Source organism: Pongo abelii, chromosome 3 (genome assembly GCF_028885655.2).
Source record: "Pongo abelii isolate AG06213 chromosome 3, NHGRI_mPonAbe1-v2.0_pri, whole genome shotgun sequence".
Classification (NCBI taxonomy): domain Eukaryota; kingdom Metazoa; phylum Chordata; class Mammalia; order Primates; family Hominidae; genus Pongo; species Pongo abelii.
The window spans coordinates 19,837,731-19,851,477 of record NC_071988.2 but is presented as its reverse complement, the minus strand read 5'-3'; the positions used below and the strand labels follow the sequence as shown (position 1 = coordinate 19,851,477).

The 13,747-nt window shown below is 40.8% G+C and overlaps 2 protein-coding genes across 23 annotated transcripts in view; one reads left to right on the top strand and one right to left on the bottom strand.

Annotated features, from left to right (window-relative positions):
* The window catches only part of PACRGL (parkin coregulated like), a 53,014-nt gene that overhangs the window by 2,422 nt on the left and 36,845 nt on the right, over positions 1-13,747 (bottom strand). Inside the window, exon 11 of one of the 17 annotated variants that reach the window (XR_008524977.2) lies at positions 5,621-13,245. The exons of the other annotated variants lie outside the window; for them this stretch is intronic. The gene's annotated coding sequence lies outside the window, so the exon portion shown is untranslated. Of the gene's footprint in view, positions 1-5,620; positions 13,246-13,747 lie in introns of those variants that run through there. 17 annotated transcript variants of the gene reach the window in all.
* Positions 1-13,747, top strand: part of KCNIP4 (potassium voltage-gated channel interacting protein 4) — a 1,214,435-nt gene that overhangs the window by 1,192,708 nt on the left and 7,980 nt on the right. For all 6 annotated transcript variants that reach the window (XM_063723206.1, XM_054553355.2, NM_001133764.1 and 3 more), the window contains 1 exon segment: positions 768-838. In XM_063723206.1, coding sequence (XP_063579276.1) covers positions 768-838 — 71 coding nt within the window.

Below are 13,747 nucleotides of genomic sequence, written 5' to 3'. Positions count from 1 at the left end.
CCATCATTACCCAGATCCTTGAATCCCACCCAGGACCCAGACAGAGTAGGGGCTCCCTACTTCATGCAACTTCATACAACTAGGAACATGTAGGACCACCCAGTCCCCTTCCAACACAGCCATAGAAACTTCCCAAGTCACCACTGACCCCAATCCATCAGACAACTTTACTGCCTGTGGGCTAGCCTGGTACTGGCTGTGGGCTAGCCTGGTTCTCAGAGTCAGAAAGACCTAAGTTCATGTCCCAGATTTACTCCTTCTTCACTGTGTGACTTTGGGTATGTTTTTCACCCTCTCTAATTCCCAATATCATTTTCTGAGTTGTAACAATGAGGAAAGTTCTAATAATGACAGAGACACTAATAATAGCAACTCGTCTCTGTCTCATTGGTAGTATTTTTAGTACTTTCCTTCTAGAGATGGTCTCTTCCAAACACTAAGCAAATTCCAGACAAGTCTCAATCTTCACATCCACCTATGGGACCATTTCTTGTCCCAGTGTTAATCTCATCACCCAAGACTACAGCATTGCCAGCCAGAAACTCATAGAGAATGTTTGTCACCAATGGACTCTATGTAGGTTGCTCACTCCTGTGAATCTCAAACTCCAGTCCTCTATAGAAAGAGGGTAAGCAGTTGTGAAGAAAGCACAAACTAAAGCAGGCAGACTTAATTCTTCTGGATCAAAGGAAGCTTGGACTGCTATCCAAGTCTCATGTAGGACATGGAAACACTGACTTAATGATACTCCCTTTTTACCATTTCAGACTCTACAACATATGCACACTTTCTGTTCAATGCATTTGATACGGACCACAATGGAGCTGTGAGTTTCGAGGTAAGCCCTGGATTATTTTCATATCATTTGACTATTTAGTCTTTTTAGGGGGAAAATGTGAGTTTGGTGATGATTATTTTTGCTCAGGGGAAATAAAGCCCAAGGACACTCCCTTTCTCTCATGTAATTGCCAAAAATTATCTTTCAAAAGATGTACAAATTGCAAGCCGCATTTACTTTATTTTCTAATGCTTTATATCGGCTCATACAAGGAGAGTCCACTTCTTCAACTACATGTGAAAAGTCCTGGAAGGCAAATGAGTTAACTAACAGTTACTGACACCTCCTTATGGGCCAGTTGCTGTGGTAGACCTTGGAAATACAAAGATGATAAAGTCAAAAGTCCCGTTATGGAAGTCTCAATAAGTGGGGCACACAGGCAAGAAATTAAATGTAGAAAAAGACTACATTCACCAGCCTGATAATTCTACGAGGAAATCTCTATTTAAATTACAAACTTTAAGTGATCTATAGAGAACGTTTTTTTTTGTTTGTTTGTTGTTTGTTTTGAGAGAGAGTCTTGCTCTGTCATAAAGGCTGGAGTGCAGTGGCACAGTCTCAGCTCACTGCAACCTCTGCCTCCCAGGTTCAAGTGATTCTCCTGCCTCAGCCTCCTGAGTAGCTGGGATTACAGGCCCGTGCCACCATGCCCGGCTAGAAAGTATTTAATTTCCTTCATGAACTACTGTGTATAAGCATCTAGTAAAATAAAATGTTCTAGATATTTACATAGCTTATATATGTATTTCATATATATATATATGTAATTCATATGATTCAAATGGTACATAGCAGATCATAAATTGTAGTATATTGATTTAAATATTAGGAGAATAAACCCAACATGAACTCTGATCAGCTGTGAAGGCTTTTATTTTTGTTAGGGAAAATATGTGAAAAATGTATACCTCATTTATTTGTTACGTTCTGATTTGGTTGTGGTTGGTCTCAGAAGTAGCATTATACAGATTTTGCTTTGTGATTCTAGTTTCTCTTTTCCATATATACATATATATTTACTTATGGAATATATATATATATATATAAAATTTGGAAGATGCATTTATTTTTGGAAGTGAGGAAGGATGCATCTTAAATATGAGCAGAAATTTTGATGAGAGCTCTGATAAAGGGAAGCAGATGATGAATGAGGCCAGCAAGGAAATGGTACCGGCACAAAAGGGGCTGTAGCAGGGAGGCCTGCTCAGTGCAATTGATGGACTGTCTAAAGGACAGTCGGGAGCTCCTTAAGAGAACAAATGCTTGGGATGGGATGGGAAGCAATGGACAGTGGGGCAGAGGCTGGACAGAGTACATCAGGCCTGGGAACCAAGGAAAAACATGAGTAAATCATCAAGAAGATGGAATACACAATTAGAGAGCCAAGGGCGAAGGTTGGGGAAGGAGACAGAGGCCGGAAGCTGACATGTCTTAGGCAGGAGATTGGACTATCTTGTAGGAGATGAGGAGCCTTTGTAGAATTTTTGGCAGGGATGTTAATTTATCAAAGCTACATTCCTGGAAACATGGAGTGTAATTAGCAGCTAAGTATTCCAAGAGTGCAGACAGGGGCTGATGAAAGCCTGAACTCCAGTAAAGGTATTGGAGGTGAAGCATGAAACAAATTCAAAAGAAATTAAAACAAAATTGGTAGAATTGTATTCCAACAGAACTGTCATGTTTAAAAGAAAAGTTCATATAAGCGTAGGCAGCTATCTGGGTGAAATGGCTTTGTGGAGTCAAGATGAAAAAAATAGGGTGCAGCTTTCTGCAATGTCATCCAGCCAGTTGCCACAGGGGCAGGATGAACAGGGGCAGGCATGCTCATGCAGACTGGGTACCACAATTGCAAAGATTCTGGGCCAGGAATACCAAAAGGTCATCTCCCATAACTTAAGTGAGAAATATCACCGAGAAGAGAAAAATAAAAGCTGAGAGTGGAAAAGGAATGAACTAAGGTGAGGGAATGAACTAAGTCAAGATGGGGCAGGCGGGTTTATCCTGCATGTAGAAGCAGCAGTTAGTGGAGGGAGAGGAGATGGTTGGGGGAAGAGTGTCCTGGGTACCAGTCTCCACAATGTTTCTTTTGCTAATGGCAGCTTAGGTCACTCCATGATAGTAACTTTGGTCATTTCATGATAATGTCGTATTTGTGTTTGCTTCACTTTAGAAACAAGTTTAATTCCAGCACAGTCTTCATTTACCTATAATATAGAAGCCAAAGGTTTTACCTAATATAGTTCACCTAATACAAACTTTTATAGCTGGCTTCCAGAGGATGAGTAAGGCAAAAACTATTAGTGATTCCATTACTTGAAATTACTTATGTATCAGAAATATACCACCAATTTCCTAGGGCACATTATATCCAATTTTAATGTAAATTTAGTCTGGTGTTAATGATATGGAACCATGCATAACGTTGCTTTTATAATATTTATGTAAAATACCAGTAATTGCAATGAACGTTGATTATAATTTGGCAAATTAGTTGTAATGATTATATATGATATGCATGTTGGTAAAATGCCTTTCCTTTTAAAGGAAAACTAATGGCTAAATTAATAAAGTTTGAATGAAAATCAAATTTAAAACTAGGCTGTTGCAGTCACTTTTCTAAATTGATTAGCTACCTGGGAAATCTCTAGAAAACAAATGGTTAGGGAATGAACACATTTTGAATAATAGCAATAGCATACTGAGAGGTACAGTAGAGAGACCATCTGATTCTACGATAAAGGGTAATGGGAGTTTTCCATTTAATTTGCTTAAACCTGAAAGGCAGAATAAATATGATAGGAGGGGCCCTGGATTTGCTATGATGGGATCTAATCTCCATTTTGCCACCCAGTGGCTCTGAGACCCTAGGCTGAGTACTTAGCCCTCTTAACCTTAGCGTTCCTACTGCTAAAACATCAGCAATCAAAGCTACTTAATAAGATAATGTAAAAACGAAAAAGTCATAATGTCAGTAAAGGGCTTGGCTCTGTGTCTGGCACCAAATATGTGCTCAGTAGTTATTAGATGTTAATTATGGCAGTTATCAGTTGGGGGATTTTTGTGTTTTTTTTTTAATTATACTTTAAGTTCTGGGATACATGTGCAGAGTGTGCACTTTTGTTACATAAGGTATACATGTGCCATGGTGGTTTGCTACACCCATCAACCCATCACCTACATTAAGTATTTCTGCTAATATTATCCCTCCCCTAGCCCCCACCCTCCGACATGCCCTGGTGTGTGATGTTCCCCTCCCTATGTCCGTGTGTTCTCATTGTTCAATTCCGAGCTATGAGTGAGAACATGCAATGTTTGGTTTACTGTTCTTGTGATAGTTTGCTGAGAATGACGGTTTCCAGCTTCATTCCCCACAAAGAACTCATCCTTTTTTATGGCTGCATAGTATTCCATGGTGTATATGTGCCACATTTTCTTTATCCAGTCTATTATTGATGGACATTTGGGTTGGTTCCAAGTCTTTGCTATTGTGAATAGTGCTGCAATACACATACATGTGCATGTGTCTTTATAGTAGAATGATTTATAATCCTTTGGGTATATACCCAGTAATGGGATGGCTGGGTCAAATGGTATTTCTAGTTCTAGATCCTTGAGGAATCGCTACACTGTCTTCCACAACGGTTGAACTAATTTACACTAGTTGGGGGAATTTTTCTAACAAAGCCAATTAATAATGACATTGGTCATCTCATTACCCAGTAAGGCAACTACATGCAAATGCATCATTCTAAACCATAGCAGTCTTTGTTTGGCAGGGAGTCAGGGGAGTCAGGAGGATTAATGTCCCCAGCATAGTGGCCAGCACTGAGGCACTCATTAAAGGTTTGGCAGATGAAGAGAATCCACAACTGAACAAGTCTAGGCTATTATAAAGTCAAATCTCTATGCCTTTCTCCTCCTTTTGCCTTGATAATAAGAGAATGGAAACCAGAATTCGGTACAGACCTCCCCAACCCTTTATCATTTTTTGTACTTTAGGGAACAGATATAACCTCCTTTCACATTTACAAGTAAAGTAATTGTGCAAAGTACTCGTTGAGAGTTGTTGTTAAGTTTGCCACTTCCTACTTGAGACTTCAATTACAACTCAGAAAAGCACGGAGCAAAAATCTTATAAGCCACATTAAGTTTCTCATTTTTCTTTTGCACGGAAAGATATCATTCCTGTTTTGAGTAACTCTTTACTGATATCAACCCACAGGATAAAAAGAGAGAGGTACTCTAAGTCCATAGCTATCTTTTAATGTAAATTGTTTCAGGATATACAGTATTCAAGAACATGTGAATTAGATGTCACCATGTGAATCAGGATACTTTTGTTCACAAATACTAGAAAAGGATACACTAAGTGACAAAAAAAAAAAAAATGGTAATTTCATTGGTTCACAGCAACAAAAAGGCCAGAGATGGGGCTGGCTACAACCTAAAGGTTGGACCCTGTAGGGCTGCAAGAAGAGGCCACAGCTCCTTGGCTCCATGATTCATTGCTCCTGTTGAGCAAGGAAAGAAGCACATCTCTGTTCTACCATTCCTAGCAAGAGTCTGAGTCTGGGGAGTCATTCTTAGACTTGGACTAGGTTTAGTCAAATGGCAACCACAAATCCAGTTGTCCGGCCAAAGGGATAAAATGTGCTTCCTGACTTTGCCCAGGTCATGGCTCTATCACTAGACTCAGAAATAGAGTGAACTTCCACAGAACATCATGGAGCACCAAATGGAAATTTGGGACCTACTAGGGAGGCAAACAACACAAGTTCACACTTGACTTAAAAGTGCTATCTTTATTTTTATTTTATTTTTTATTATTATTATACTTTAAGTTCTAGGGTACATGTGCACAATGTGCAGGTTTGTTATATATGTATACATGTGCCATGTTGGTGTGCTGCACCCATTAACACGTCATTTACATTATTTATTTCTCCTAATGCTATCCCTCCCCCCTCCCCCTGACCCCTCATCAGGCCCCCGTGTGTGATGTTCCTCTTCCTGTGTCCAAGTGTTCTCATTGTTCAATTCCCACCTATGAGTGAGAACATGCGGTGTTTGGTTTTCTGTCCTTGTGATAGTTTGCTCAGAATGATGGTTTCCAGCTTCATCCATGTCCCTACAAAGGACATGAACTCATCCTTTTTTTATGGATGCATAGTATTCCATGGTGCATATGTGCCACATTTTCTTAATCCAGTCTATCATTGATGGACATTTGGGTTGGTTCCAAGTCTTTGCTATTGTGAATAGGGAAGCAATAAACATACATGTGCATGTGTCTTTATAGCAGCATGATTTATAATCCTTTGGGTATATACACAGTAATGGGATTGCTGGGTCAAATAGTATTTCTAGTTCTAGCTCCTTGAGGAATCACCACTGTCTTCCACAATGGCTGAACTAGTTTACAATCCCACCAACAGTGTCAAAGTGTTCCTATTTCTCCACATCCTCTCCAGCATCTGTTGTTTCCTGACCTTTTAATGATCGTCATCCTAACTGGTGTGAGATGGTATCTCATTGTGGTTTTGATTTGCATTTCTCTGATGGCCAGTGATGATGAGCATTTTTTCATGTGTTTTTTGGCTGCATAAATGTCTTCTTTTGAGAAGAGTCTGTTCATATCCTTTGCCCACTTTTTGATGGGTTTTTTTTTTCTTGTAAATTTAAGTTCTTTGTAGATTCTGGATATTAGCCCTTTGTCAGATGGGTAGATTGCAAAAATTTTCTCCCATTCTGTAGGTTGCCTGTTCACTCTGATGGTAGTTTCTTTTGCTGTGCAGAAGCTCTTTAGTTTAATTAGATCCCATTTGTCAATTTTGGCTTTTGTTGCCATTGCTTTTGGTGCTTTAGGCATGAAGTCCTTGCCCATGCCTATGTCCTGAATGGTATTGCCTAGGTTTTCTTCTAGGGTTTTAACGTTTTTCTTCTAGGTCTAACGTTTAAGTCTTTAATCCATCGAATTAATTTTTGTATAAGGTGTAAGGTAGGGATCCAGTTTCAGCTTTCTACATATGGCTAGCCACTTTTCCCAGCACCATTTATTAAATAGGGAATCCTTTCCCCATTTCTTGTTTTTGTCAGGTCTGTCAAAGATCAGATGCTTGTAGATGTGTGGTATTATTTCCAAGGGCTCTGTTCTGTTCCATTGGTCTATATCTCTGTTTTGGTACCAGTACCATGCTGTTTTGGTTACTGTAGCCTTGTAGTATAGTTTGAAGTCAGGCAGTGTGATGCCTCCAGCTTTGTTCTTTTGGCTTAGGACTGACTTGGCAATGCGGGCTCTTTTTTGGTTCCATATGAACTTTAAAGTAGTTTTTTCCAATTTTGTGAAGAAAGTCATTGGTAGCTTTATGGGGATAGCACTGAATCTATAAATTACCTTGGGCAGTATGGCCATGTTCATGATATGGATTCTTCTTACCCATGAGCATGGAATGTTCTTCCATTTGTTTGTGTCCTCTTTTATTTCATTGAGCAGTGGTTTGTAGTTCTCCTTGAAGAGGTCCTTCACATCCCTTATAAGTTGGATTCCTAGGTATTTTATTATCTTTGAAGCAATTCTGAATGGGAGTTCACTCATGATTTTGCTCTCTGTTTATCTGTTATTGGTGTATATGAATGCCTGTGATTTCTGCACATTGATTTTTGTACCCTGAGACTTCACTTAAGTTGCTTATCAGCTTAAGGAGATTTTGGGCTGAGACAATGGGGTTTTCTAAATATACGATCATGTCATCTGCAAATAGGGAAAATTTGACTTCCTCTTTCCCTAATTGAATACCCTTTATTTCTTTCTCCTGCCTGATTGCCCTGGCCAAACTTCCAACACTGTGTTCAACAGGAGTGGTGAGAGAGGGCATCCCTGTCTTGTGCCAGTTTTCAAAGGGAATGCTTCCAGTTTTTGCCCATTCAGTATGATATTGGCTGTGGGTTTGCCATAAATAGCTCTTATTACTTTGAGATACGTCCCATCAATACCTAGTTTATTGAGAGTTTTTAGCATGAAAGGCTGCTGAATATTGTCAAAGGCTTCTGCGTCTGTTGAGATAATCATGTGGTTTTTGTCTTTGGTTTTGTTTATATGATGGATTACATTTATTGATTTGTGTATGTTGAACCGGCCTTGCACCCCAGGGATGAAGCCCACTTGATCATGGTGGATAAGCTTTTTGATGTGCTGCTGGATTCGGTTTGCCAATATTTTATTGAGGATTTTTGCATCGATGTTCATCAGGGATATTGGTCTAAAATTCTTTTTTGTTGCATCTCTGCCAGGCTTTGGTATCAGGATGATGCTGGCCTCATAAAATGAGTTAGGGAGGATTCCTTCTTTTTCTATTGATTGGAATAGTCTCAGAAGAAATGGTACCAGCTCCTCTTTGTACCTCTGGTAGAATTCAGCTGTGAATCCATCTGGTCCTGGACTTTTTTTTGGTTGGTAGGCTATTAATTATTGCCTCAATTTCAGAGCCTATTATTGGTCTATTCAGGGATTCAACTTCTTACTGGTTTAGTCTTGGGAGGGTGTATGTGTCCAGGAATTTATCCATTCTTCTAGATTTTCTAGTTTATTTGCATAGAGGTGTTCATAGTATTCTCTGATGGTAGTTTGTATTACTGTGGGATCAGTGGTGATATCCCCTTTATCATTTTTTATTGCATCTATTTGATTCTTGTCTCTTTTCTTCTTTATTAGCCTTGCTAGCAGTCTATCAATTTTGTTGATCTTCTCAAAAAACCAGCTCCTGGATTCATTGATTTTTTTGAAAGGTTTTTTGTGTCTCTATCTCCTTCAGTTCTGCTCTTATCTTAGTTATTTCTTGCCTTCTGCTAGCTTTTGAATGTGTTTGCTCTTGCTTCTCTAGTTCTTTTAATTGAGATGTTAGGGTGTTGATTTTAGATCTTTCCTGCTTTCTCTTGTGGGCTTTGAGTGCTATAAACTTCCCTCTACATACTGCTTTAAATGTGTCCTAGAGATTCTGGTACGTTGTGTCTTTGTTCTCAGTGGTTTCAAAGAGCGTCTTTATTTCTGCCTTCATTTCATTATCTACCCAGCAGTCATTCAGGAGCAGGTTGTTCAGTTTCCAAGTAGTTGTGCAGTTTTGAGTGAGTTTCAGTCTTGAGTTCTAATTTGATTGCATTGTGGTCTGAGAGACAGTTTGTTATAATTTCTGTTCTTTTGCATTTGCTGAGGAGTGCTTTACTTCCAACTATGTCGTCAGTTTTGGAATAAGTGCAATGTGGTGCTGAGAAGAATGTATATTCTGTTGATTTGGGGTGGAGAGTTCTGTAGATGTCTATTAGGTCCGCTAGGTGCAGAGCTGATTTCAAGTCCTGGATATCCTTGTTAACTTTCTGTCTCATTGATCTGTGTAATGTTGACAGTGGGGTGTTAAAGTCTCCCATTATTATTGTGTGGGGGTCTAACTCTCTTTGTAGGTCTCTAAGGAGTTGCTTTATGAATCTGGGTGCTCCTGTATTGGGTGCATATATATTTAGGATAGTTAGCTCTTCTTGTTGAATTGATCCATTTACCATTATGTAATAGCCTTCTTTGTCTCTTTTGATCTTTGTTGGTTTAATGTCTGTTTTATCAGAGACTAGGATTGCAACCCCTGCTTTGTTTTTCATTTGCTTGGCAGATCTTCCTCCATCCCTTTATTTTGAGCCTATGTGTCTCTGCAGATGAGATGGGTCTCCTGAATACAGCACACTGATGGGTCTTGACTACCCAATTTGCCAGTTTGTGTCTTTTAATTGGAGCATTTAGCCCATTTACATTTAAGGTTAATATTATTATGTGTGAATTTGATCCTGTCATTATGATGTTAGCTGGTTATTTTGCTCATTAGTTGATGCAGTTTCTTCCTAGCCTCAATGGCCTTCACAATTTGGCATGTTTTTGCAGTGGCTGGTATCAGTTGTTCCTTTCCATGTTTAGTGTTTCCTTCAGGAGCTCTTGTAAGGCAGGCCTGGTGGTGACAAAATCTCTCAGCATTTGCTTGTCTGTAAAGGATTTTATTTCTCCTTCACTTACGAAGCTTAGTTTGGCTGGATATGAAATTCTGGGTTGAAAATTCTATAAGAATGTTGAATATTGGCCCCCGCTCTCTTCTGGCTTGTAGAGTTTCTGCCGAGAGGTCCGCTGTTAGTCTGATGGGCTTCCCTTTGTGGGTAACCCGACCTCTCTGGCTGCCCTTAACTTTCTTTCCTTCATTTCAACTTTGGTGAATCTGACAATTTATGTGCCTTGGAATTGCTCTTCTCAAGGAGTATCTTGGTGGCATTCTCTGTATTTCCTGAATTTGAATGTTGGCCTGCCTTGCTAGGTTGCGGAAGTTCTCCTGGATAATATCCTGAAGGGTGTTTTCCAACTTGGTTCCATTCTCCCTGTCACTTTCAGGGACACCAATCAGACGTAGATTTGGCCTTTTCACACAGTCCCATATTTCTTGGAGGCTTTGTTTGTTTAACTCATTTTTCTCTGAACTTCTCTTCTTGCTTCATTTCATTCACTTGATCTTCAATCACTGATACCTTTTATTCCACTTGATCGAAATGGCTACTGAAGCTTGTGAATGCATCAGATAGTTCTCGTGTCATGGTGTTCAGCTCCATCAGGTCATTTAAGGTCTTCTCTACGTTGTTTATTCTAGTCAGCCATTCGTCTAATCTTTTCTCAAGGTTTTTAGCTCCTTTGTGATGGGTTCGAACATCCTCCTTTAGCTCGGAGAAGTTTGTTATTACTGATCTTTTGAGGCCTACTTCTGTCAACTGGTCAAAGTCATTCTCCATCCAGCTTTGTTCCGTTGCTGGCGAGGAGGTGCGTTCCTTTGGAGGAGAAGAGGTGCTCTGATTTTTACAATTTTTAGCTTTTCTGCTCTGGTTTCTCCCTATCTTTGTGGTTTTATCTACCTTTGGTCTTTGATGATGGTGACCTAAAGATGGGGTTTTGGTGTGGATGTCCTTTTTGTTGATGTTGATGCTATTCCCTTCTGTTTGTCAGTTTTCCTTCTAACAGTCAGGACCCTCAGCTGCAGGTCTGTTGGAGTTTGCCAGGGTCCACTCCAGACCCTCTTTGCCTGGGTATCACCAGCAGAGGCTGCAGAACAGCAAATGTTGCTGCCTGATCCTTCCTCTGGAAGCTTCGTCTCAGAGGGGCACCTGGCTGTATGAGGTGTCAGTCGGCCCCTACTAGGAGCTGTTTCCCAGTTATGCTACTCAGGGGTCAGGGACCCAGTTGAGGAGGCAGTCTGTCTGTTCTCAGATCTCAAACTCCCTGCGGGGAGAACCACTACTCTCTTCAAAGCTGTCAGACAGGGATGTTTAAGTCTGCAGAAGTTTCTGCTGCCTTTTGTTCAGCTATGACCTGCCCCCAGAGGTGGAGTCTACAGAGGCAGGCAGGCCTCCTTGAGCTGCAGTGGGCTCCACCTAGTTTGAGCTTCCTGGCTGCTTTACCTAGTCAAGTCTCAGCAATGGTGGACGCCCCTCCCCCAGCCTCACTGTTGCCTTGCAGTTCGATCTTGGACTTCTGTGCTAGCAGTGAGCAAGGCTCTGTGGGTGTGACACCCTCTGAGCCAGGTGTGGTATATAATCTCCTGGTGTGCCGTTTGCTAAGACTGTTGGAAAAGCACAGTATTGGGGGGGAGTGTCCCAATTCTCCAGGTACCATCTGTCATGGCTTCCCTTGGCTAGGAAAGGGAATTCCCCAACCCCTTGTGCTTCCCGGGTAAGGCGATGCCCCACTCTGCTTCGGCTCACACTCTGTGGGCTGCATCCACTGTCCAACAAGTCCCAGTGAGATGAACCTGGTACCTCAGTTGGAATTGCAGAAATCACCCGTCTTCTGCGTTGTTCATGCTGGGAGCTGTAGACTGGAGCTGTTCCTATGCAGCCATCTTGGGGGGATTCCCCAAAAGTGCTATCTTTAAATCTTTCATTGTTTCTCTGCTGTTTTGTGTGGTGGTGAGGTCAATGCCAGTGATGAGTGCTGTAGGCCAGTGGTTCTCAAAGTGTGATCCCTGGAAGCAGTACAGGCTTCCCCTTGGAACATGTCAGACATGTAAATTTTAGGGTCCCACAACCTAATGAACCATAATTCTTGGAGTAGGTCCCATAAATCTGTTGGCAAGCTCCCCAGGTGATTGTGTTGCACATTATATTTTGAGAACCAATACTCTAAGCATGTTTTCGAAGACCCTGTAGCCAGCTCCCCTTACAATTAATGACATATTACTATGTTGTGAATTTTTTAAAAATATGGTTTACATTGATAACAATCAACCTCATCTAGCCTTTCAAAACTGCTCAGCAATCTTCCTTGAATAAGGCTCTATGTTCTGCAACTTATATTTTATACCTTCTGAAAAAGCTAAGGATTTTTTTTTTTTTTGAGACAGAGTCTTGGTCTGTCATCCAGGCTGCAGCACAGTGGTGCAATCATAGTTTACTATAGCCTCGACCTTCTGGGCTCAAGCGATTCCCATCTCAGCCTCCCAGGTAGCTGGGACAACAGGTGTGCATCACCATACCCAGTTAATTTGTTGTTCTTGCTGTTAATTTGGATCTGGCTACGTTGCTCAGGCTGCTCTCAAACTCATGGGTTCAAACAACCCTCCCACCTCCACCACCCAAAGTGCTGGGATTACAGGCATGAGCCATGATCCCCAGCCTGCTGGTTGGGCAAGATGTACACTCACACCTCCAAGGGCTGTCATTACCTTTTAATTGAACTACATTCTATGTCATAAATAATTTTCTAAAATATGGCAGGGAAATAATTTGAGGGAGGTCTCCCTTTCTCTAATTTGCATATCACCTTATTGCTTAGTATCAGAGCTTCTGCCTCTCTCCTCAAACCTCAGATTCTTACCTCTTCTACCAGGCTCCTCACTCTCAAACAGCTCACACTCACTAAAGCTATCGGACAGAAACACAGTCATCTTCCCACCTGCAAAGCAGCTACTGGCATCCACACCAGGTCCTTCTGTCTCATGTATCAACTCCCTTCTCAGGTTGGCCCATCTACCCGTGTTCTGGATCCTCCTCACCTTCTCAGGAGCACAGCCCATTTCTGACTTACTCTTTTTAGATTCTTCTCTTCAGTATTCAAAGTGCTCCTCATTAAAAATTACTCTTCACTCCTACTCCACTGGACCGTTCCCTATCACTTGCTGGTGACCTCCATGTTGCTGGTCTGGTGAACATTTTTCCAACCTTGGCAGCAAAATGAACAATCCTTTCCTAGGGAAATGCTCTGTTCTCCTGACTCACTTCTTTAGCAACTTCTTTTCAAGACGCTTTGCCAGCTTCTCCTCTCTGTGCCTGACAAATATCAGAATTCCTTGTGGCTTTCTTTGGAATCTTGTTTTTCTCTCACTTGACATTCTACCCTGCATGCCAATGGGAAGCAGACTAAGTATGGTGATCCAGTTGCCACAGCACCATATGTTGAGACTATTCTCTCCATAGCCATTGAATGGTCTTGGCACCATTATTGAAGATCAGTTGGCCACACACAGCTGGTTTATATCTAGACTCAATTCTATTCTACTGTTCTATACATCTGTCTTTATGCCAGTACCACACAGTTTTGATTAACGTAACTTTGTACTAAGTTTCAATATTGGGCAGTGTGAGTCCTCCAAGTTTGTTTTTCTTTCTTAAAATTGACTGGGCTATTCAGGGTCCCTTGCAATATGAATTTGACAATTATTTCTGTTTTTGTCTTTTTCATTTTTGCCAAAAAAGGTCAGTGGCCATTCTTGATAAATTTGCTTAAGTAGAATGGTTGTATAATTCTTTACCATGATAAAAGTAAGTATCATGCTTAAAAGTGAATTGAAATATTCTCAAGTTCAAGAAAAAACTAAGAATATCTATTATCATTTTCAT